At 43.9% G+C, this 24,091-nt stretch overlaps 1 protein-coding gene across 1 annotated transcript; it reads right to left on the reverse strand.

The window, feature by feature from the left end:
- Nucleotides 1–59: 59 nt before the first annotated feature.
- NAAA (N-acylethanolamine acid amidase) lies at nt 60–23,779 on the reverse strand. The gene is made up of 11 exons (XM_045858194.1): nt 23,485–23,779; nt 22,660–22,824; nt 20,130–20,256; nt 16,005–16,095; nt 11,756–11,832; nt 6,480–6,652; nt 6,269–6,331; nt 5,431–5,497; nt 4,997–5,025; nt 1,282–1,397; nt 60–684 (listed from the first exon to the last, which is right to left on the reverse strand). The coding sequence occupies exons 1-10, from the start codon at nt 23,700–23,702 to the stop codon at nt 1,322–1,324; spliced, it is 1,086 nt and encodes a 361-aa protein (XP_045714150.1). The 5' UTR covers nt 23,703–23,779; the 3' UTR covers nt 60–684; nt 1,282–1,321.
- Nucleotides 23,780–24,091: the final 312 nt, after the last annotated feature.

Raw genomic sequence — 24,091 nt, forward strand, 5'->3', positions numbered from 1 at the left:
TTTAGGATATAAGAACACACCACTAAGTGTCTTGGCAATTTTAATTTTCCTCACCAACATCTTTTTCAGCATTTTATTAACTAGTGATAAGTGACCATCAGAAATTATTTGGTTGCATATTGCTTTCAAAAAGTAAGGAAGTAGCTATTTAGAAAACGGAGGTACATCATGTTAGAAACGTTATCAAAAATAAGAATCCCGTCACATGGAATTACATGATCAAAGATCAGACTAACAAATATTCAAACAGGCTGTGTTCCAACGAGAGCTCTCCATTTCTTTGAGTAGAATCTTTTTTTCTCAGATTCTTCCAGAAACACTTCATAATGAACTAAGAACTCACTTCCTTATAAGCTTAGGTATAACAACATAGCTATGTTTTCGTGAGAAGCTGGGATATGGTTCGACTACTGAGACCAATTACCTTTGAGTTGGTCGTTCAAGCCGGGACAGACAAAGCTGGGGGAGGGGCGGGATAAACGCCTAAAGGGAAGCAAGTGCCAGACGCCTGTTGCCCATTTTACCAAAACAAGCTCCAAAGTGATCCTCCCGCTCCCCAGTTCACATGGTTGAAAAGTATAATGAGGAAGGAGCCTGCATTGTCCATAAAATAATACAATCCTTTCCATTTGTTTTAGTTTTTAAAGTGCAGTTCTTCAAGAATTCCATTTTTTAAAAAATCACCTGTAAGGGAAGAAAAAAAAATAAATGCACTTAATCCAAACACTGATTTTTAACATTCCCATGATATGTGAATGACTATATTTATCAAGCCAGGTTTACAAACTCCAGAAGATCCTTGCAAAGGGGGAAGATGTCCTCTTAGTAGGTGGCTGCCCAGAAGGTTTCGGGGACAGCAGAAAGGATTCTGGCTCTTTCCTCTAGTCCTTCCTCTCACCTATTAGCTCACTGATGCCTAAAACAAATTCTTTGTTTTGCCCTCAGTATCTGTCTTTTGCTGCAAAGGTGATGGGCCTACCTCACGGTCACTCTGGGGACACATGAGTCTCACCAGACATTTTCCTCTCAGGTAAGTGAAGGGATAACCCCTTGCCCTGAGAGCAGGTTTTAATAAGGCAGCAAAGGGCCCTGGGCGCCATACAGACGATTCGAAAGAAACAGCTCATATTGACATTCATCTGACACAAATGACAATCATATGTCAGATGCCTGTCCAAAAATATCACATGTGCATACATGTTAGGTATGTTAGCACCTTCTGTGAGAAATACCAGCACACACCCACCCCTCCCCCCTCCTCTCAAATAAACTTTAGCAAACCTTTCAAAGCAGGTGAATTCACTCTTCTGCTCACTTCCTTCTAATCCAGGTTTCGGATCCGTGTCATGTACTTCTCTGGGCTGGCAGCACTCATTACTGTAGTATAAACCGTGAGGCTGAAAATAATAAGAGAAGTTTTTACATATGCATCATTTCCCTAATATCCCAAAGAAGAAAAAAAATACCAAGTCCTTCCCTAACACTTGCGACCTAAGACAAGAATACAAATAGAGGCCCATATATATGAGAATATTTAAAATTTAAAATTCAAGCAACCACACATTCAAGGTGTTCTTTCCTCCTGTTTTGACAACACTGTGAAAGGCCAAGTTCAAATTTAAACTTCTCACACTCAGAGTTCCATGCTGTGGCAGTGAGGAAGAGCAGGCCTTGGCCCTCACTCACCCCTCGCTCTGCCCTACCGCACGGGGGCACATACGTGGACCTATGCCTTTGCATTTAGGCTTCACACATGACCCCCAGCAAACATCCCTTGGCCACCCGCCAGGCCCACAGGTTGTCCACAATGGCTGCACACCACCCACAGAAGTGGGCCACAAGGGCTTAGTGCTGTTTAGACAGAGAATTTCAGGGTCCTGGGTACTTAAGCCAGATCGGGTGGGCAAATGCCCCTGACCCAGAGGAATCCTCATACCAAGGGAAGGTCAGAGGAAGGCCAGAGCAGCATTTCTAAAGCTCAGGGATCGAGACAGGGGATGGAAAGTACAATGTCATTTACTCAACATTCTGCAAAGCAGGAGGCCTGAAGAACATGAGCCAGGTTCACACACACACAAGGGACCCCTTCCCTTCACTCCCTTCACCTATTGCTTGTGCTGGGCACCAGCTGGAATGCATGTTCAAAGAACTGGAGCTGGGTTACTCAGGAGCGGGCAGATTCAATGGCCCTACAGCTGAATCGTACACCCAGTTGAAGAAAGCACTATGAGCACCTGCAGAGCTTGTCCAAGCATGTGGATGTTCCCTGAATAAGATTTTGGCTGCTTATTTACCTTAGTCATAATTCTATTCTCGGTCACAGTTTTAAAATTTTCTCTTTTGGTCATAGCAGAAGATGGAGTTCTATTGCAGGTAAGTGTAATTTTGCAGCACGGCACAAGGGAGCAGGATAGAGCTAACTTCTGTTCAGACTCATCTCTATTAACCTCAAACACAAAGGGCCTGAGAGTCCTGGACCTGTGTTAATCCTGGCTCAGTGGTAATTATCCATTAAATGCAATTCATCTTGGGCTTTCAAATATACAATAGACAAAAAAGTTAGTCTGTAGGCTGTTTATAGTTTCTAATAATTCCACTTCAATAAAACATTTCAGATACCATTTAAACATTCATAGCCTTTTTAACTCAGCAACCCCATGCCTAGAAATTCAGGCAAGGGAAATATCCAAAAGCGGGGGGACTGCACAGATATATTTATTTCAGAGCTTTCATAGAGAAAAAACTAAAAATTGGAGAATGCTTAACTCAATTATACTACATTCAATTGGCTATGCAGCTATTTAAAATTATAGGGGTTATTACTCTGGCTGGTGTGGCTCAGTTGGTTGGAGCATCATCCTGTAAACTGAAAGGTCACAGGTTAGATCCCTGGTCAGGACGCATAAAACAGGCAACTGATGGATATTTCTCTCTCTGTCTCTCTCTCTCTCTCTCTCTCTCTGTGTCTCTCTCTCTCTCTCTCTCTCTCAAATCAAAGAATATATCCTCAGGTAAGGAATAAAAAAAATTATAGCGGTTATACACAGCATGGAAATGCTTTATTAAAATAAAGAAAAGTATTTTATTATAATACTAATTTTAAAAGACATAGTCATAATTTTTTAACAACTGTAAGAATATAAAAACAGGCCTTTAATGCCTATTTTCCACATGAATATTGAGAGAGCAAAATTGTGCCCTACCAGAAGGGGTCCAGTCAAGGTGCCTTTGGGGCCGGCTCCTCCAGGCTGGTGAGAGCCATTGTTGAACACGCAGGATGTTTATGAGCCAATCGTAAGCTCGAAATAGGCCAGGTAGGAGTATGTGCACCATGGAACCTAATACATGCTACAGATCAGGGGGTCTTTTGTTTCTCTTTTGCTCCCCACCAAACACTGGGGTGCAACTTGCTCCTCAAACACCTCATTGGCAGACTGGTAAAATACTGACTGCCTAGGGAGTTTTGTTTCTCTGTATTTGGCCATTATAATATTGTTTATGAAATAAACTTTTTAGCATTAATTTTTTATCAGGCTATTTAAAAAAACTTTCAAAGAGGTATTTTGAAGATATATTCCTATTACCGTATGAAGTAAAAATAAAATAACTCCAGTTTTAGAACAGTCATTATACATAAGTCTTCAAGCACACATACACAAAAGTTATTCTAGAAGCCATCAGGAAAACTCCTAGTTTGTGTTTGTGTAAAAGAGGATTGTTTCAAAGAAAAAAAATCCATTGGGTATTTGAAACTAAAAATCACTTTACAGGTTTTGTCAGCTTTAGGCTATTTCTTGAAGAATACTTTTTTAAAAATTCCTCAGCTGAGGACATTTTTTAAATTGCTTTTAGAGAGAGAGGAAGGAAAGAAGGGAGAAGGAGGAAGAGGGAGGGAGGGGGGAGGGAGAGAGAGAGAAAAGGAGAGAGAAAAAGAGAGAGAGAGAGAGAGTGAGGGAGAGAGAGAAAGAGGGAGAGAGAGAGAAAGAGAAACAGAGAAACAGGAGAGAAACACCAGTGGGCTGCCTTCTTGTACATGCTGCAGCCAGGATCAAACCCACAACCTGGGGAGGTGCTCTGACCGAGAATCAAACCTGCAACTTTTCTATCTATGGGACAAAGCTCTGACCAACTGAGCCACACCAGCCAGGGTTGAAGAATACTATTTTGATATTCCTGTCTTGGAGAAAGCAGAAGTGAGAATGATGAGTAAGTAGGAAAGGCTGGTTTTGGGAATTTACTGATAGGAAGGAGCTAAAACTCTGTATTGACTTGCAGTTGCTTCTTCTTTTATTTTAGTAAGTTAAGTCCCACCACATAAGCAAAAGGTGTCAGCACTGCTAATGAGCAGGTCTCCGGTGTAAGGCAATCAGGCACCACCTGGAGGGGGACAATGAGAAGCTGGCTGGTGGGCTCCACAGCCCTGCTGTGATGGCGACAGTGGGCCTTCACAGGTTCCTGTACAAGTTTGGTGCTGGCTGCCTCTCAGGTTTAACGAAGATTCTTGTCGCCATGGTAGCGACAGCCCAGTGGTTCTCTTCAGAAAAGTAAGTGGGTAAAACCCCAGGCTGTCGATTATCAAGGGCATAAGAACTGAGACACTAAACATGTGTGGAATGAGCATGGGGTAGCAGAACCTCCCCAGGAAGACAAAGGGAAGCCAAAGCTGCCTACAGTTTAGTTTTAAGAGAGAAATTAAGAAGCTCCCAACTGTGCAAGCTACCAAACTAACATAGGATGAAAACATCTATTGGTTTTTCTTTACCTTTGTTTTTCTTCATGGACTTCCCACCTGTCTTATGGTATGTTTGTTTTTCTGCCCCTCCCAGTCAGTAGAACGCTAGTCCCGAGACAGCGGAGGCTTTGCTGTGCTCACTGCTGTCCCCACAGCCCCAGAAAGCAGGTTCCACAGGAGCCCTCACACCCATGCCGAGCCAGAGAGCCCGTGAGTCCGCTTTCTGGGCTGTCATGTGAACGGGGGTGAACAGATGTCACTTACTTGTTATAAACCGGAAACACGGACAAAACCTGCATAGAAAAAAATCATATTATAAAAACTATTAAGACAGAGAAGAAATACATGTAGAATGTCCATAGGAAGAATAACACCACTTAACACTTTATCTCAGAGTGACAGAGTTTCAGACTTCTGAATCCTTTCTCCTTTGAAACAATGAACACAAATTAATTACATCTGTACCTTTTCCTAACATGCAGAAAACCATAGGTGAACATGGATAATTTAACCTATACAGAAACAAGTTCAGAAAATGTCATCTGACACTTTTTGTAATGTTTTCTTCCAGGCAAAATTCTTACTCTAGCATTTGCATCTACGACCTTTACTTGATTCCAGAAGAGAATATTTCTGAAATCACTTGTAACAGACATCAAACATTCTGAGCAAAAACCGGACATCCCAGTACAAGTTACCTGGAAGAGGGCCTCCAGGGTGAGGTTTGCGGGGCCTGTAGCATTAAGGGCTTTGATGGCTGGTGTTCTGTAAGGACAGAGGTCAAAGTTCACTCGGCACTTCAGGAAACCCTCAATCCCACCATTTCTTATTTTGGGGGTCTCAGCGTGAGGCCTAGTCTCATGATCTCCCTTCCCCAAAACAGGTCTGGCCCCCAAGCAGGTTTCCTCCCTAGCCCCAGGCCCCCGGGGTGGAATGACTTCAACAGTCGGCCCATGAGCCCCCCATCTGCTCAAGGAAGCCGGGCTGCTGGAAACGCTGCAGAACTGCAGAGCTGCGGGCAAACCCCGGGGTGGGGGAGCAGTAAAGCCACGGAGAAATACCTGCTCTTTGGGGACACACTGACTTAAAATTACAGAAGTTTCAAAATTGGAAGCCACAATGAAAGTCCCCAACTGGTTTACTTATTTACTTAAGTGTGAAAGTGTTTTCCTTCCAAAAAAAAAAGTCTTACATAGAAAACCATGAATCTTGCTCTATCTTCTCCTTTTACAGATGGGCGAACACAGGCCCAAAGGCCATCTAGTGAGCCATTAACAGAGCTGGTGGTGGAATCTAGGGCTTCTGACCTCAAGGCCAGGGACAACCTTACGCTCCCAAAGCCCAAGCAACAGCCAAGAGGCACTCCCATGTCCTGCAGCACCCTCTATACTCTCCCAGCCCAATCCAGCACTGGCAAGGGGCCCCAGGTGTATTTTCAGGGAGGGGACAGCACCTGTAGTCCTCTTCAGTTCCTGTAATAGGAGGGGCACACCCTGCTGCCCACAAGAAAACACTGGACACCAGACAGAGCCCTACCTTCGGTCATCCTTCTCAGGTGCTGGCTTCCAGTGGTCATAATTTGTCTCAACTCGGAACCACCTACAACAGAGCACATCATCTTATCTCATCAAGGTCATCGGAGTCATAACTAAAGAAGAAATATATAAAAATAGAAAACACCTCCAGTTTCACCTATTTAAAAAAAGATTATTAATATAAAATGACCACAGCCTTTAATTCTACTTACGCTCCATTTAAAGGATCCAGAGGCCAGATGTCCACTGGGCCATTTCGTTTCCTCGTGATGACCACTCCTTCCCGGGGAGACATGCCACCGACAATATAATACACATCAGCAATAAGGGGAGTCTTGGCCAATTTGCGAACAGCTGCTTCAAAGTTTTCTGATTCACTCAGGGTCTGCGCAGAAAGACAATCCTGCATTAGCATCATCATACATGTGAATATATTAAAATCAGTGTGGGGTAGGCTTCAAAAAGATTAATTGTATGGCTTTCATTTATATACTTCAATTAATTATGCATCTACCTTTGACCCATCAATTTCATTCTTAAGTACGGACCCAAGTGAAATGCATACATATGCTTACAAAAAGACTTGTACGAGCTTCCAGTTAGGACGGCAGCATAGGCAGACATGTCACCTCTTCACTCAAACACATCAAAATGAAATAAAATATAGGACGACCATCACTCGGAACCATCAGAAATAGAGCTGAATGGAAATCTGACAACTACAGAATTAAAGAAACCACATCCATCCAGACTGGAGGAGGAGTGGAGACGTGGAATGGGCTAGTCTCACACCCACATGTGCTGGATAAAAATTCAGCACATGAAAACCAGCAAGGATTAAGTTGGTGGAGAAAACTTCTGGAGCCTAAGCAGTTCCTCTTAAAGAACCCCCATATGGACTCACCTACTCAGACTCACTCCCTCTGAGCTCCAGCACTGGGGTAGCAACTTGAAAGGTACCAGTGACATACTAGGAGAAACTGAAGTGTCTGGTATCAAAGCAAGCAGAAGCTATTGTTCCTTTTTTAAACCTTCCCCCCACAGAGCCAGCAAGTTGGTGCCATATCTGAGACTCCATCAACACTGTTTGACCTGCCTTGGAGATCCCCAGAGACTTAGCCCAACCAGACTTACCAGCCCACCCAAGCTGCTTTTCCATATGAATGACTCGTCTTGGCTCATGCTGCACAACTTCCTAAATCCTCTCAAACAAACAAAGCTGGCCTCAGTGGGCCCCAGGCTTGGCACTACCAGCAGCCAGCCTAGATTGACAGGTTGGCTTCACCTGGGAATCTCCAATATCAGCACAGGCAGCAGCCATCTCATATTGCTTTATAGCTCAGGCAGGGTAGCCCAGGACAAAACACAGGTGGGGACTGACTGTGGCCCGCAGGAAACCCCAGAGCCAGGGCAACCAGTGGATAGCTAGAGACCACATTGGAGCACCACCATTCCACCCCTATATAGCTGATCCTCCACAGAGGTTGGAGGTTGGTGGTAAGTGGTCACAGTCAATCCTTGCAGCTGACTGGCCTGGGTAAATCCCTCCTATTGACTTGCCAATAGCAACCAAGGCTCAACCACAAGAGGAGGGTGTACTTAGCCCACACAAAGGGTACATCTCAAGTACCCAGCTTGGGTGATGTGGGGGCTGTGCCACTGGACTCTACAGGATACCTACTACATTAGGCCACACTACCACGACATGGAGTCAAAGCGGCTACATAGAGACAAACACAGGGAGGCTGCTAAAATGAGGAGATAAAGAGAGAGCCCAAATGAAAGCACAGATCAAAATTCCAGAAAAAGAGCTAAACAAAATGGAGATAAGCAATCTATCAGATGCAGAGTTCAAAACACTGGTTATAAGAATGCTCAAGGAACATTGTGAGGATCTCAACAACATAAAAAAGATCAACTCAGAAATGAAGGATACACTAATTGAAATAAAGAACAATTTACAGGGAAATAACAGTAGAGTAGATAAAGCCGAGAATCAAATCAATGATTTGGGACATAAGGAAGCAAAAAAACAATCAAGCAGAATAGGAAGAAGAAAAGAACCCCCCAAAATGAGGACAGTATAAGCAGTCTCTGGGACAAGTTCAAGAGGTCTAACATTCGCATCATAGGGGTACCAGAAGGAGAAGAGAAAGAGGAAGAAATTGGAAATCTATTTGAAAAAAATAATGAAAGAAAACTTCCCTAATCTGGTGAAGGAAATAGGTATTCAGTTCCAGGAAGCACAGAGAATCCCACACAAGATGGATGCAAAGAGGCCCATTCTAAGACACATAATAATTAAAATGTCAAAGCCTAAAGATAAACATAAAATCTTAAAAGCAGCAAGAGAAAAGCACTTAGTTAGCTACAGGGGTGTTCTTATAAGATTGCCAGCTGATTTCTCAAAAGAAACTTTGCAGGCTATAAGGGATTGGCAAGAAATATTTGAAGTCATGAAAACCAGGGATCTCCAACCAAGATTGCTCTACCCAGCAAAGCTATCATTTAGAATTGGTGGGCAGAGGAAGAGCTTCCCAGACAAGAAAAAACTAAAGGAGTTCATTATCACCAAACCATTGTTATATGAAATGTTAAAGGGACCCATTTAAAAAGAAGATCAACACTATGAACAGTAAAATGGCAAAAATACACATCAAGAATTGAATCTAAAGAAAGAACTAAGCAAACAAGAAGAATAGAGACAGAATAATGGATACAGAGAGTACTTTGATGGTTGCTAGATGGGCGGGGGGTGTATGAGAATGAGTGAAGATGTGAGGGGACTAAGAAGTATAAAGAGGTAGCTACAGAATAGCCATGGGGATGTAAAGCACAGTGTAGGAAAGGGAGTAGCCAAAGAACTTATACACATGATTCATGGACATGAACAATGGTGGGGGATTGCCTGAGGGAGTGGGGGTGCTGGGTGGAGGGGGGCAAAGGGGGAAATATCAGGACAACTGTAATAGCATAATCAATAAAATACAATTAAAAATATTCTTACAACAATTTCTACAGTAGGTTATTCACAACAACCCAAAATGGAAACAACCCAATGTCTACCAACAAGAACATGTGTAAACACTGGCATGTTTGTAGAATTGAGTATTCTTCAATAATAAAAGGAATGAGCGAGTGACACAAAACAGATGAATCTGAAAAACATTATGCTGAGTGAAGGAAATAGAGTTCACATATTATGATTTCATTTATAGGAATTCTTGAACAGGCAAAACTTTTCTGTAGTGAAAGAAGTCGAAGAGTGGTGTCCTGGGGGAAGGTTTTGTGTCAGAGGAGGGTGGGCATTGATTAGAAAGGACACGAGTGAAATTCCCAGGGATTTAGACATTTTCTGAATCTTGTCTTGTTGGTGGTTACAGGGATGGCTATACGAGTGTGTACAACTGTCAAAACATGAACTAAACTCTTAATATCTATGCATTTCATTTTATGTAAAGTATATGTAAAATTATTTTAAATCATTTTGGTGTTCAAATTCCACTGGATAGATTGAAATTATAGTTTTATTTTTAAATATCGACATTTATAATACACTGGATTGTTTTTGTAGCTTTTTAATCTTCCAATGAAAAAATTTGGAAGTCATTTGAAGAATATGTGGACGCATAGTCTGTCAACATCTTCAGGGGATACCCAAGCAAAAAGTTCAGGAGAACCACAACTGCAGAGGGGCTAGACCATTCAGAGTAACACAGAGAAGGACCGAACAGGCCAAGCCAGGCAGAGCCAGATCCTTGCAGCAGAGATGTGCTGTTGAAGGCAAGCACTCTGTGGTAGATGACAATGTACACATGGCCGGGAGCACTGCTGTCGAACAGGTCCTGTGAAGCAGATGCTCCTCTAAGTGTGTGTGTAGAGCTGCCTTCTAATGCATCTGTTTTGCTAAGCCAAACATTTGCTAATGGAGAGTCTAAGGCAGGGGGCACAACTATGTATCTGTAGAAAAGCATAATATTATCTCTTAGCTCAACCAGCTATTGTGGAAAAGTCTGGCCCATGACAAAGATTTTCTCCTTGACCAAACGCTAGCCAGCCTCCTCTGAGCCCTCCTCTCGGCCAGGCCTTCATCTTGGCCCAAAAAGACTAGAACAAACACTAACATAGTTTCTAACAGCTCAAGGCCATCCCCCTATAATGACCCCGCTCCCGGTTAGAATGAATGCCAGAGAAAACTCAAGGCTGCTGTAGGGAAGTAGAATTTGCCACCCCAAAATGTGTCTCTTTGGCATAAGGATTATTTTAAGTTGGTTATTTTCAAGAAACACCGGATGTTGCAGAAGCTCTGAAAACCAGGTAGAAGTTACGCTTTTGTGAGAGACATTTCCATTGGTAAGGGAATGCCCCATCTGTGAAGATGTCTCTGAGGATGAAGGTATCTAAATCTCTAGAAACTGTTATCAGTGGAGAAGGCTTGGGCTTAACCCTGCATAAAAATCTCACTTTTTTATTTTAAATTTTTTTCAATCACAGTTTACATTCAATATTATTTTGTATTAGTTTCAGGTGTACAGCATAGTGATAGATAATCATATACTTTACAAAGCGTTCCCTGTGATATTTCTAGTACCCACCTGGCACCATACACAGTTATTACGATGTTATTGACTACTTTTCCTATGCTGTACTTTACATCCCCGTGACTATTTTGTAACTACCAATCTGTTAAAAATCTTACTCGTTTGCTGTGCTTTTCCTGATTATCTGCCATAACTGAGTCCCCACCCCCAACATATCCTTTTGTCTGTAGTTGAATGTGGTATTTAAGGTAATGGCTTCCACCACCTTGGTGAGAGTTCCTCAGTTTTCCTGGGTGTCTTGCATGTATACAGGAGGTATAGAAGTTACTAAACTTTAATTTTTTTCTCCTGCTCATCTGTCTTATGTCAATTTGATTGTTAGATCAGCCAGAAGAGTCTAGAAGAGTAGATGAAAGCTTTCCTCCCTGGACAGCGCCAAAAGAATGTGATGTTGTTCCAGCCAGCACCTGAGGATCCCGCCCCTACTTCCTGGCCTCTGCTGGAGGGAAGGAGCCTACGAGTTAGCAAACTCAGACACGTTTTATAGGAGCAACCTCCGTTCTCAGCTTTTTGTAGTTTGTCACTTCTCTGACTGTGCCGTGCCCACCATCACCCCTCCTTACTCCCTCTTTCTCTCTTTCAAACACCCAGATACCTCTCTATAAATCGAAGTTGAGTGCAGTTCACGCAGAACCCTTTTCCCTATTGTAGTATTATCCTATTGACTACAATCTGTCCTTACCACTTTAACTAGTGTCCGGCTTTGTTTATCTTTGACACTTATGATCCAAATGGTTGATATGCCCTCAGCCAACTTTTAGATGCTCATCCTTTTCAGGAGCTTCTTACATTAAGAACAACATTGTTAAATGACAGAGTATCACAGCAGGAACACAGTTTAGAAGATGAAGTCAGGGCACAGTGGGCTCAACAGTCAATATACTCACGGTGCGGATAAGCCAGCTGATTGGAGAGTGTCTCTGAAAAAAGGCAGCGATCACATTCTCCCACCACCAGCCTTTATCTGCCGAGTGGAAGGAACAATAAATATATACACAAATCACTGCCACTTTAAAAAATTCCTTAAGTCTTGTTTCTTTCCCATAGCATAAGCTGATGGGGGAGAAAGGTTGGTGAATGAAGAGTGATTTTACACACGTACAGTTTTCGAAGGTGAAGCTAAAAGCATTGTTTCTAGGCCCCAAAGATTCTGTGTTCTGTGTGTGTGTGTGTGTGTGTGTGTGTGTGTGTACATGTGTATCACATCTATGCACAGAATTTCTGGTGCTGGAACAATGATAATTATGTTAAAGGAAATCACTCTATTAACTACCTCAGGCAAAGTAAAGTTATGGAGTTACCATGAGAAGTGGTTCAGTATGTATTATGAAGACTGTAGAGAATACATATTTTTCAGAACTTTTAAGTTTGATTCAGGCTCACATTTTTTTTTTTAAATACAAATTCACCATCATTTCCCAAAATTACTTTGTAACATCTTTAAAAATTTCTGTAGGGGGTTTATTTTGAAAGAATAATTTTCATTCAAGAAATGAACATTGAACACCTACTATGTGGTTGTTCAGATAGAGCTGACTCCATCTTGAAAAGCTGACTGCATCTGAAACGAATCCACCAGAACCCTTGACCCCCCTCCCCTTCTCCCTGGTGGAACTCTGGAATGTGCACAGAGGCTCCAGGCTATTGGTGGACTGCTGTTAACCTTCCTCCACCATTTAGTCCCTCCTCAGGGGCAGAGTGCCCAAGGGCAAGTGCCCTGGGTGTTATCTATCTGTTAACTCACCCTGGCACCACAGTGCCTACTGTCTGATCCCTTTCTTTCCTTCAATCAGCCCCACATTCTTTTGGAGTATGTAGATCCATTTCTTAGAGTGTATAAAACAGGTGGTCTGGAGGATGAGCCAGCCTTTCTTCTGCCACCCAGGAGAGCATTTCTGTAAGTTCCCAGTTAAAACTCTTTAAACTAACAAGCTGGACTTGCCTGTTTCTTTCTCTGGCCTCTTAGCTCCTTTGGCACTTGGGGGCCACTTTACTTACACGTCCTTTTCATGAAACAGTGCCATACCCTGAGTTGGTCCAGACCTTTCCATTCAACAGTAAACAGGAGAATGTAGTGTACTGAGCAAAGAATGAAACAATAAAATTGCTAAATTACTAAAACCAAGGAGGCTGAGGCATAAAGAAACAATTCTATTCCTGCTTTAACTAGCCAGGGAGCTTAAACATTTAATCTTTTTAGCAGTGTATCAATGCCGGGGTGGGTGGGTAGGTAGGTAGATAGACAGACAGACAGACATAGATATGGGATGTAGATATATCCTACAGATGACTCTGTGGAGAACTTCAAAAGGAATGTCCACAGGTCTGGACAGCTGGACATCCATCATCCAGAACCCTGACACTTGGAAGACTGCCATCTCCGACCAATGCAGAGGCTAAGAATGCTTGAGTCATTCTTCTCAAGAATGTACTCTTTACTATAAAAACTCTTTCTTCTTTGGAACACCCTGGATGGTGTCTATTTGTGTATCTGGTTTGCACCTTTGAATAAGTTTTTGACATTTATTTCTACAAAAGACTCTTGACTTTGTGCTCAGGTGACCAAACCATTAAACAAACAAGATGTGAGTAACTCGAACAAAGAAAATAAGACAGGATAATGCAATCATGAGTGACAAGGGAAGATTTCTTTCAAGAAGAATGTAAGGACAGCCTGTCTGCATTGTGAACATCTAAGCTAGGGTGAGCATTCCAGGGGGTGTGGGTGTCGGGAGCTAAGGCAGGAGCAAGGCTGACAGATGTCAGGGGAAGAATGAATGCTGATGGGGGCAGGTAGAGGGAGGGAAGGAGAAGGAGATGGGCATAAAATGAGGTACAGAGTTCTGAGGTCAGAGTCAGGACTTCAGACTGGTTATAAGTGTAAAGGAAAGTCACTGCAGGATTTGAACAGAGGAACGGCCTGATCGTGCTAGCTGCTAGATGAGGAAAGAATTATAGAAGGGTGAGAAGCAGGGCGACCAGAGGACCAGGGACGGCAGCAGTGCAGGTGTGATGGCAGCGAGCCTAGCAGTGAAGGCAGACAGAACGGGCAGGGACAGTCTAGTTTTGGTGGCGGAACTGATAAGATTTGAGGAGTGAAGGGTCAAAGAATTCTCCTGGTAGAATTGGTTGATTAGAAGTGCCATTTCCTAAGGCATGGAAAACCGAGAGAGGAACAGATTTGGGCAGAGGCAAGAAAAGAAGGAAAGAAAAAAGCAAGAGGTCTGTTGAAGCACGCCAGGTCTGAGACTTAGTAGACACCAGAGCGGAGACGCTGAGACAGTGGTTGGGTCCTCCAACCTGGGTGCAGAGGAGGTCAGGCCTGGAGATGCTTCTATGGCCCTTCCTCCACACCAGGCCCCGCGCTGAGTTCTTCAAGTACGAGAACTCCTTTCTCCCTCACACCAGCAATGATCACCCCTGCTTTCCAGATAAGGAAACTGAGGTATAGACTGGGTAAGCACCTTGGTCATGGTCACCCAGCCAGCAGGGGACAGCACCAAGGTGTAAACCGAAGCAGGCTGGCTGTGGAGTCTGAGGTCTCAGTGGCCGGGTGGGTGGTTAGGGCTCCCTTTCCCAGGGCGGCAGAGGCCCCGCGGGCTCTCTCCATCACGCCCAGAAACTGAAGAAAACATCTTATCGCCCTCAACCCAGAGATGCTCCCTTATTCCTCAGGCATTTCAACTCAGTCTTAGCAGATGAAAATAGAGTTTTCATTCAAATAAGGCTTTAAAAAGTTTTAACAAAGCAGTTTGACAGTGTTTAATTAAATGTGTATATTACAAAATAGCTCCATTATTTTAAAACTGCTCATACCTTAGGTCCTACTAATCAGGTTGTTAAACAATTTAAATTATAAAATGACAGAAACAAAGCCAATCTTTTTACTAAATATACATGTTTTTACAGACATCCTGTGTAAAATATTAATAACTGTCATGCTGTGGTTGGAGTGCCATTTGAGAACCAGTCTCACTCATAGCTGACATTTGAGAAAATGGTGAAGGAGTACATTAGAATAAAGAACTAACTCCTATATACTCAACCAGTATCTTCCTGGTAAAGCCTTATTTAAGTCAAAAGATAAGAATAAACCTAACCAAAGGAAACAAAAACAGGAAGTCAATTGGGTTCATCAATGACCAACACTACATTTTAAGAGGTTCCTTGTGAACTTCTCTTTTACTCGGCTGCAAGTTCCTGAGGTCAGAGACAAGTGCTTGTCTGTATCTGGGTTGCCCACGTATTGTGGAACTAGATGACGTCCCCTGAGATTCGGAGAATGGCAGTGGGGCTGTATGACAAACACAGGTGTGGGCCGGGACTTGTGATATCAATTTCAGAACTACCTCCCCCACCCACTAGCTGTCATTTCTTCTCATAGCCTCACTTTCCTCCTCTGCATAATGAATGGGATTAATATTATCAGCCCTGCCTATGTGACAGGGCTGTTGTGAGTCTCTAATGAGGAAGCTTGTGAGAAGGGACACAGTAAGCTGTAAAGTGCTTTACAGATGTTGCCCGTGGAAAGCCATCGTACAGCCTCTAGATTGCTGCAATAGCTTCATAACGGTCTTCTGCTTCCATCTTAAGCCAACAAAATTCAGTCTCTACAGAGCAGCCAAAGTGATAGCTAAAAATATAAATCAGATCTGTTCACCCCCTGGCCTAAAATCCTTAGGAGCTTCCAACAGGCTTAACCCAAACTCCTCCCCGTGAGACTCACCATGGCCTCACCTTCCTCTCCACCTTTCACCTCACTCTCTCCTTACTCCATGCTGTAGCCGCACCACTGGGGTCCATCAGGATGCCCTCCATGCAGCCTCTGCAAACCTGGCTCCAGGATCACCTGAATCAGACCTTCCCAGACCCTCCCACTGTAGTAACCACCCTGCCCCTCACCTCTTCACTCCACCGCATTGTCCTGTTTTATATTCTTGGTAGCGCCTATAACTACCTGAAGTCATCTTCCTTGCTTACATGCACACTGCCCAACCAACCCCGCTAGAATGCAAGTCCCTGCGACCAACTCTAGTAGGTGTTCTTCTATGTGTTCTGTTGGGTGAGTGAGTGAAGTACTTGGATAAAGCTGAACAAGGAAGTAGCTAAAAATGCTTGGGAGTTCATTTTGATTACCTCGTTCGTCGCCAGAAATTGTGAACTTGCGTGGACTCTGACCAGTCCATAATCCCACGTAGCCGATGAAAGTCGTTCCTGTGAATGCAATCTGAAATCAAGAAATAAGGTATCATTTTAACCATTCCAACCAAATATACTTTGAAATTGCCTTATTTTGCTCCACCATTTCATGGATTTTTTTCTTCTAAGGTTCCAACACAATAGAATAAAAACCCCGAAATAGCCTTCTAGGAGGTTTAACCTTGGATAGAATTCAGACCTATGACCTTGGATAGGAAACAAAGGGCACATCTGTATTTGCACTGACCTCTAACTGAAATTTCTCTTGTTCTGTAAGAAACACTTGCAACAAACCACGTCATCATAGCAATGTCTGTTATTCTGTCACCAGCAGGAATGGCAGATATTTCCACGTACGTAATGGTATCGTGTCTATTTTGCTATGCTCCACATACATCATCTTGAAATACCATTCACACGTATCACCATCCTGAAATTATGGTAACCATCAGAGCCACTGCCAAATTTTACTATTTAATGTGTTAAGAAAAAATATAATATTGAAATGGCTGTATTTCAACGTAATGTTTTTTGTAATCCCATGTATTTTATATTGTATTCTAAACCCTCATTCTGAGAAGGGATCAACAGGCTTCACCAGAGGGGTTCCCACACAAAGAAGGTTAAAAAGCTCCATCCTAGAAGTAGCAGTATGTGGGAAAACCTGTGTTGTTTGAACTTTTTTAAAAAAAGATTTTTAAATTTATTTTTAGATAGAGGGGAAGGAAGGGAGAGAAGCAATAATGTATGGTTGCCTCTTGCGTGCCCTCTACTGGGGACCTGGCACACAACCCAGGCATGTGCCTTGACTGCGAATCAAGCCAGCGACCCTTTGGTTTGAAGGCCGACACTCAATCCACTGACCTACGCCAGCCATAACTGTTATTTGAATGTTTAATGAAAAAAAGTTTTTTGGTTGTAAAAGCAGACGACCAAATGAGTATTTAGTAAATGATGTTTTATTTTTATGTGTATTGATTTTCTTTTCTTATTTAAAAGTATATTTTATTGATTATGCTATTACAGTTGTCCCATTTTTTTTCCTTTATTCTGCTCTACTCTGTAACCCCCTCCCACCACCATCCCCCCACCTTAGTTCAAGTCCATGGGTCATATGTGTAAGTTCTTTGGCTTCTGCATTTCCTATACTATTCTTAACCTCCCCCTGTCTATTTTGTACCTACCATTTTATGCTTCTTATTCCCTGTACCTTTCCCCCCATTCTCCCAGAGCCCCCTCTGCTGACAGCCCTCCATGTGATCTCCATTTGTGTGATTCTGTTCCTGTTCTAGTTGTTTGCTTAGTTTCTTTTTGTTTTTGTTTTTTAGGTTCAGTTGTTGATAGTTGTGAGTTTGTTATCATTTTACTGTTCATAGTTTTAATCTTCTTTTTCTTAGATAAGTCCCTTTAACATTTCATATAATAAGGGCTTAGTGATGATGAACTCCTTTACCTTGACCTTATCTGGGAAGCACTTTATCTGCCCTTCCATTCTAAATGATAGCTGAATAGAGTAATCTTAGATGTAGGTCCTTGCCTTTCATCACTTGTAATACTCCTTTCCTGCCCCTTCTTCCTTGTAAGGTTTCTTTTGAGAAATCAGCTGACAGTCTTATGGGAACTCCTTTGTAGGTAACTGTCTCCTTTTCTCTTGCTGCTTTTAAGATTCTCTCATCTTTAATCTTGGATAATGTAATTATATGTGCCTTGCTGTATGCTTCCTTGGGTCCAGCTTCTTTGGGACTCTGAGCTTCCTGGACTTCCTAGAAGTCTATTTTCTTTGCTTGATTGGGGAAGTCCTCCATTATTTTTTCAAATAAGTTTTCAATTTCTCGCTCTTCCTCTTTTCCTGCTGGCATTGCTATGATTTGGATGTTGGAACATTTAAAATTGTCCTGGAGGTTCCTAAGCCTCTCCTCATTTTTTTGAATTCTTGTTTCTTCACTGTCCTAGTTGAATGTTTATTTCTTCCTTCTGGTCCAAATCATTGATTTGAGACCTGGTTACCTTCCTGCCACTGTTGGTTTCCTGTAAATTTTCCTTTATTTCACTTTTCATAACCTTCACTTTTCCTATTTTGTGACCATATTCAACCATTTCTGTGAGCATCCCATTTATCAGTGTTTCAAACTCTGCATCTGATAGGCTGGCTATTTCTTCATAGCTTAGTTCTATTTTTGGAGCTTTGATCTGTTCTTTCATTTGGGCCACTTTCTTTTGTCTTGGAGTGTCTGTTACTTTGTAAGTGGCCTTAGGTATTCCCAGGGTGGGGCAACTCACATTGCCTCATTCTGGCACAGTATGTGTTCCCTCTCAGAGTGGTGTAAGAGAGAACAATGCCACTTGCTTGCTCTCAGCCAGCTTTCAGTCACTTCCCCCACTACCCACAAGCAAACTGGGCCCCTCTGGTGCTGATTCTCATGTGGGTGGGTTTGTGTATGTTCTAGGAACTCATGGGTCTCTCCAATGAACTCTACTGTGAGGCTAGGAGCTTCTCCCACTGCTGCAACACCCACAGATTTTTAAGGCCAGAGGTTTTGAGGCTTTATTTCCCCTGCTGGAACCCTGGGTTGCATGTATGTCTTCCTCCCCACTTGTTCCTGCTGGTTTAACCTCACACAAATGTGGGACCACTTGGTCCTCTAGCAGCTTTGCCTCATGCATCCTCTCTGCCCTGGCTACCCATCTCCACCCCTTCTACCATTCTGAATGAGTATTTCTTCTTTAACTCCTTGGTTGTTGGACTTCCATACAGCTTGATTTTCTGGCAGTTTTGGTTATTTTTTGTTTTTAAATTTGTTGTTGTCCTTCTTTTGGTTGTGTGAGGAGGCAAAGTATATCTACCTATGCCTCCATCTTGGCCAGAAGTCCCTAACTGAGTTTTTCATATTTGTGACTCAACCTCTACATGCAAAGAATAAACAAGCCCTGCCTGGTATGGCTCAGTGGGCTGGGTGTCCTCTGGCAAACCAAAAGGTTGCCAGTTTGATTCTCAGTCAGGGCACATGCCTGGGTTATGGACCAGCTCCCTGGTTGTGGGTGGTGTGTGAGAGGCAACTGATGGATGTTTCTCAGTTTCTCTCCCTCTCTTTCTCTCTACATTCCCCTCTCTCTAAAAATAAATAAATAAAATCTTAAATTTAAAAAAAAATTGTTTAAAGGATAAACGGAATATCCTTAAGTCCTTGTCCTTAAATAATGCCTCCCAAAGCCAAAATCTGGCTTTGGAATACTCCACTCTGCTTCACAGCAATAGCATGCTATGTCTGCTCAGTGAACTCAGTGCTGTCTCCCTAAAAGTTTACACAGAAACGTGACAATAGTGCATATTAGATTATACGTTTAAATAAGTAACACAACCAGATACAGCTCACCAGTGTTAGTTTGGTGTTACTAGTCCTTACTATGGTGACAATAAATCATTTCGGTATAATTTCTTAAAGATCATACATAAGAGTGTGGTGGGGTCAATCATACTTGTAAAAGGACCATTTGTTATTTGGCCACATTTATCAAGCATCTACCACATGCTTTGCATAGATTTTACTTCACTTAACCTTTATAATTATCTCCATAATGTAATTAATAACCTTTCTGAGCTGTAGTCTGCAAAATGGGTTTAAGTGATTTCCCAGGTTCACAAAGGAACTGATAGAAGCAGAATTCAAAGCCAGGACTGTGAGACCCTGAAGTTGGGTATTTCTAGCCATTACACCATACAGCCCCCCACTCCCTGCCCCTATTCCAGGAGCAGCCTGAACATGGGAAAGCAGAGGAAAGAGCTGACTAGGCATCATAAGTGAACAACAGATCACACCCTCATAGAAATTTCCCTAAGGAATATGGACGGACCTCTCTAACTAGGTGCTTAATAATAATAATAGATGACGCTTCTTTCTATAAGCATAATTGATGTAAACCTCTCTTCTGATTTGTTTTTCCAGGAGTTTGATGTTTTTGTATCTTAAACCAATAACATATTGAGAAGTAGGCCATCCTAATGATTGCTAACTTGGGTTAGTAAGACTCAGATTTTGGAACCCTACGCTATACAGACAGTACCTGCCCATTTTTTAAGAACTGCACATCCACAGTCATCTTGCGTAAGAAGTCCCCGAATGGATAATCCAGGTTCCGGCCATGGTAAATGTGGCCTTTGGAGTCTTGAGCCACAATACTGGTGCAGAATCTGAGAAAAGGGGAAGGTCCAACAGGAATGAATGAGAAAAATAAGAAAAAGGAAAATGAGTTTTTCATTTTTAAGATAAGACCTTAGAGTAAAACACAATTGTCATTCCTTACAATGGACACATAAGTTATATCATTCTTGTATAAGACTATGTATTCACAATTCAAGATGAAAATACGACTGGACACAGCTCATCAGTGTTTAGTGTCACTAGACCTGTGCCCGTGGCACACACAGCATTGAAAACACACTGAAGGGGAATTTCAATCTAAATCGAAATCTGAAGTTGACCCATTCCGAGCTCGGCCAGAACTGAGCTTTGCTTACTCCTCTGTGTGGCAGAGGGTGGTCTGTCAACACATCGTTCAAAGCTTGCTCGAGATCACCTCTCCGTTCTATGAATTTCTAAAAGCAAGTAGAGTGGTCAGCTTTTAGGGGCTTGGCACTTTTCCTGTCCCTTTAGAGAAAAGGATCCATTTAAAAGCCTCAGCCAGAGAGAAGTAGTTTGAGGAAAAGAGGAAGAGGTTTGTATTCTCTGAAGATTTATGGGAAAAAATGTTTGCATACGGCACATCCAGTCATGGGGGGAGGGAGGAGATGTGTATCCACACCAACCTGAGAGGAAACACCTTGAAGAAATGATGGTCATTTCTGAGTAATAGGATGTGGTTACTTTCACTTTTCCATATTTACTAATTTCCTAGAATGATTATATAATACCTTTATAATTAGGAGAAAATAAATGTTACTTAATTTTTTTTGTTTGCTTAAAGAAGGAAGCTTGGTCAGGCTTTAATTTTTTTCAAGGTTTCTGATTTTAACTTCAAAGAGTTTATGTCGAGGAGGGGACTGACAAAACACTGGAAGTGGCTAAAGTGAAGTGTGAGGAATCTCTCTCAAAGATGATTTTTCAAAACTGGCAAGACCACGGTACTTCCATGTCAGGTCCAAATGTTTTTGCATGAGGTCGCCCACAAGCACAGGGGACAAGGGGAGCCGGGCTCCACTTTGGGACAGGCACTGCAGCACATGGGACACGCGCGCCTTCAGCAGCAGCTCCAACCACTCACCATGCGCCCGACTTTCAGCAAGTCGTTCCCCTGAGGCCTGGTTCCCACATCACTACTGGTAATGCCATCTCCAGGGCCTGGCACCCAGCAGGCTCAATATAGGGCGGCTAGTCTTACCCTGATTCAACAAGCCTTACATCAGAAATGAAAATGAAACATATCCTTTGTTGATGCTAGTGGAGTCTATGTTTTGTATTGTCAGGCAATTCAATATATACCTTAAAATCACATTCCAAATTTAGAATGTTCTAACTAGAACTTTTTCAATCAGTGACTCCAACAAAAGAAGGTGAAAGTGAACATGAAAATTGATTTTTTTTTTCTGTTGAGAAAAGCCACATGTCAGAATAGGGAAAAGATGGGGGTAGGGGATGAAGCATGGCAAAATTAACTTAGTTCAATTGAAAAGCACTTTAATTTAACAAGTTTGTACCCTGTGTCTCAAAAACACTTTCCTAAAAAAAAAAAAAGGCAGTCACAGTGCATCTGAACCTACTCTGTCCAGTTGTTTCAGGAAGATGCCGGAGGAGGGGGTTAGTAAAGTTTCCTTATCTCAAGAACTTTTTCCATCATCTTTTGGCAGCCAGAAGCCATTAAGTATCTGCAAGATGTTACTAGATGAGACTGATCTGGTTGCAAAACAGTTCAATCCTGAAGGCAGAAACCTAGTCAAATCTCTTAATGCCAGGACCTGTTAATGCGTCAATGGAGACTTCAGGGTCCCCCTGCACTTTGCCTAGGATTGGCCTGTACTCCGCGTTGCTTCCACGTTTGTGTGCCACGTTTTACTCATGCCCACTCAGCGTACCAGATGTTGGCTGGTCATATTCGCCAGAACCATGCTCCCTGTGACCCCAGCCCTGGAGGGAATAGACTGTGGGAACAGAGGAGTCAGGATCACTAGGCATGACAAACATGGGGGAAGGAATGCAGGGAACCAATCAGTGCTAGGACGACCCACTGCATTATAAGGCTAGAGGGTCACTGGTTTAGCTACGGAGTCCAGATGAGAGGAGCGTTAGTTCCAAAACCTTCCTGGAAAGTACAGGTTGAGCAGAGTTTCAAAAGTGGGATGCTACCTGGAGTAGTGGAGGGAGGAAAGGGGGCTTTGGGTAGAGGAAAAGTTCAGGGATGAGGTCAGAGAAGCTGCCTGAAGCCCGTGCATCTGCTGCTTAGATTTACGCAGAGAGGCAAAGAGGAAGTGCTGGAGGGTTTCTGGGCAGCCCGGTCTCCGCTGTTTTCATCACACTGAAAACATGTCTGCTCCCACTCAGATGTGGCAGGTGGTCCTGGCAAGCCCACGTTAATCACGCCGCGTGGGGCACTCACTTACGCGGTGAACTCGTAGGCCAGGTTAATGAGGAGACAGTCTGCCAAACTGAAGTTCAGGACGTCACACATGCCGCGGATCTCATCGGTGTAGGGCTGGGGCAGGGAGCCTTCCAGTTCCTTGACTGCCTTTTGCATTATTGCATGGACCCACTTGGGGACCGTATCCCTAGAAACGAAAAGTCACGAGGGAGTTTGAGTTCAGATGTTGGAGGCGTGGGAGTGCGTGTGTCTGGGGGGTTGGGAGTATCTAAGGCTCTCATCCTTAGCGGTGAGTGCTCGGTGCCTTCCTCCCCAGAAAGCTGACAACTCAGGTCCCGCACCACCGGATCCCCAGCCTCCAGGAGAGAAAAAGAAAACTTTCACAGAAGTAGAAAGAGTGAGAGTGCATAGTCCCCAAAGGTGTGCACTTGGAGTGCGCACAAGGCCCACAAGGAGGACGTGGGCTGCGTCCCCTACTCAGTAGCTGAGCGGCTGGGGCAACATCTTACGCGCCACCCTGATCTGGAATGTCTCGAGGACGGGCGTGCCACTGGTTGACACGGAACCTGAAAGCCAAACCAGCCACTCCGGATCATCCCCAACCTTGACGCTGCCTAGAGCAGCAGCAAATACCAGTTCTGGTCCCCGCCAAACCCTCCACACTCCCGAGGCACTCCCGAGGCACTCTAGAGGCCAGGATGAGGGGGGTGGGGCGGAGGGCAAGGCTATAGCACAGGGAGGGAAGGCGTGATGAGTCTCAGTTCAAGCACGGTGAGCTGCGTGCGTCTGGGCTTTCCTGCACTCGGACCCGGGCAGACTGTCCCGGCTGACCCGGGCCTGCACTCACCCGAGGATGTGCGCCATCGTGGCGCGCAGGAAGTCCAGGTCGAAGTGCTGCAGCACCGGTAGCCAGCGCAGCTCGGGGGCCACGTCCAGGCTCACGTTGAAGAGTGGCGGATCTCGGGGCACGGAGGCAGCAGACACCCCGCCTCCGGCCAAAAGTAGCAGCAGCAGCAGCAGCAGCAGCGCCAGTGCCGGGCGCGCCCCCAGGCCCACAGTTTGCATGGCTAGGGCTGGGTGGCCACAATTAGGACCTAGCGGCAAAGGCCAGCGCTGGTTGAAGCGCTGGAGGAGAAGGAGGAGGAGCCGGGGGTGGTGCCGGGAGGGCTGGAGGCGGAGCCCGCACTCGGCCTGAACCGCCTCATAACCCAGAACCCGGAACGGCCAGATCCGCTGCTCCCGCCGCACCTCCCCGTTGCCTCCATCCCTCCCGCCCCGGCCGCAGCCAGAGTCCCACCGAGCTCTCTCTCCCGTGAGGGCGCTAAATTTTGCGGCCTGAGACTGCTCGCCCCCACTCCCCACCCCATCTCACCCACGTGAGCCCGGAGAGTGTAAACTGTGGCCTCGAGAGAGTTAAGAAAATGATTTTCAGTAGCGAGCAGGAGAGTCCTATA

This window comes from Phyllostomus hastatus, unplaced genomic scaffold (genome assembly GCF_019186645.2).
Source record: "Phyllostomus hastatus isolate PE091 unplaced genomic scaffold, TTU_PhHast_1.1 phas_scaffold_1674, whole genome shotgun sequence".
NCBI classification, from domain to species: Eukaryota; Metazoa; Chordata; class Mammalia; order Chiroptera; family Phyllostomidae; genus Phyllostomus; species Phyllostomus hastatus.

Excerpts from the sequence above, each read along its gene's own strand:
- NAAA (XM_045858194.1), bottom strand. The coding sequence starts at position 23,702 with ATGCAAACTGTGGGCCTGGGGGCGCGCCCGGCACTGGCGCTGCTGCTG. Across the intron at positions 16,096-20,129 it reads AGTTCTTAAAAAATGGGCAG|ATTGCATTCACAGGAACGAC; the intron begins GTACTGTCTGTA and ends TCTTGATTTCAG. Across the intron at positions 6,332-6,479 it reads CTGGATCCTTTAAATGGAGC|GTGGTTCCGAGTTGAGACAA; the intron begins GTAAGTAGAATT and ends GCTCTGTTGTAG.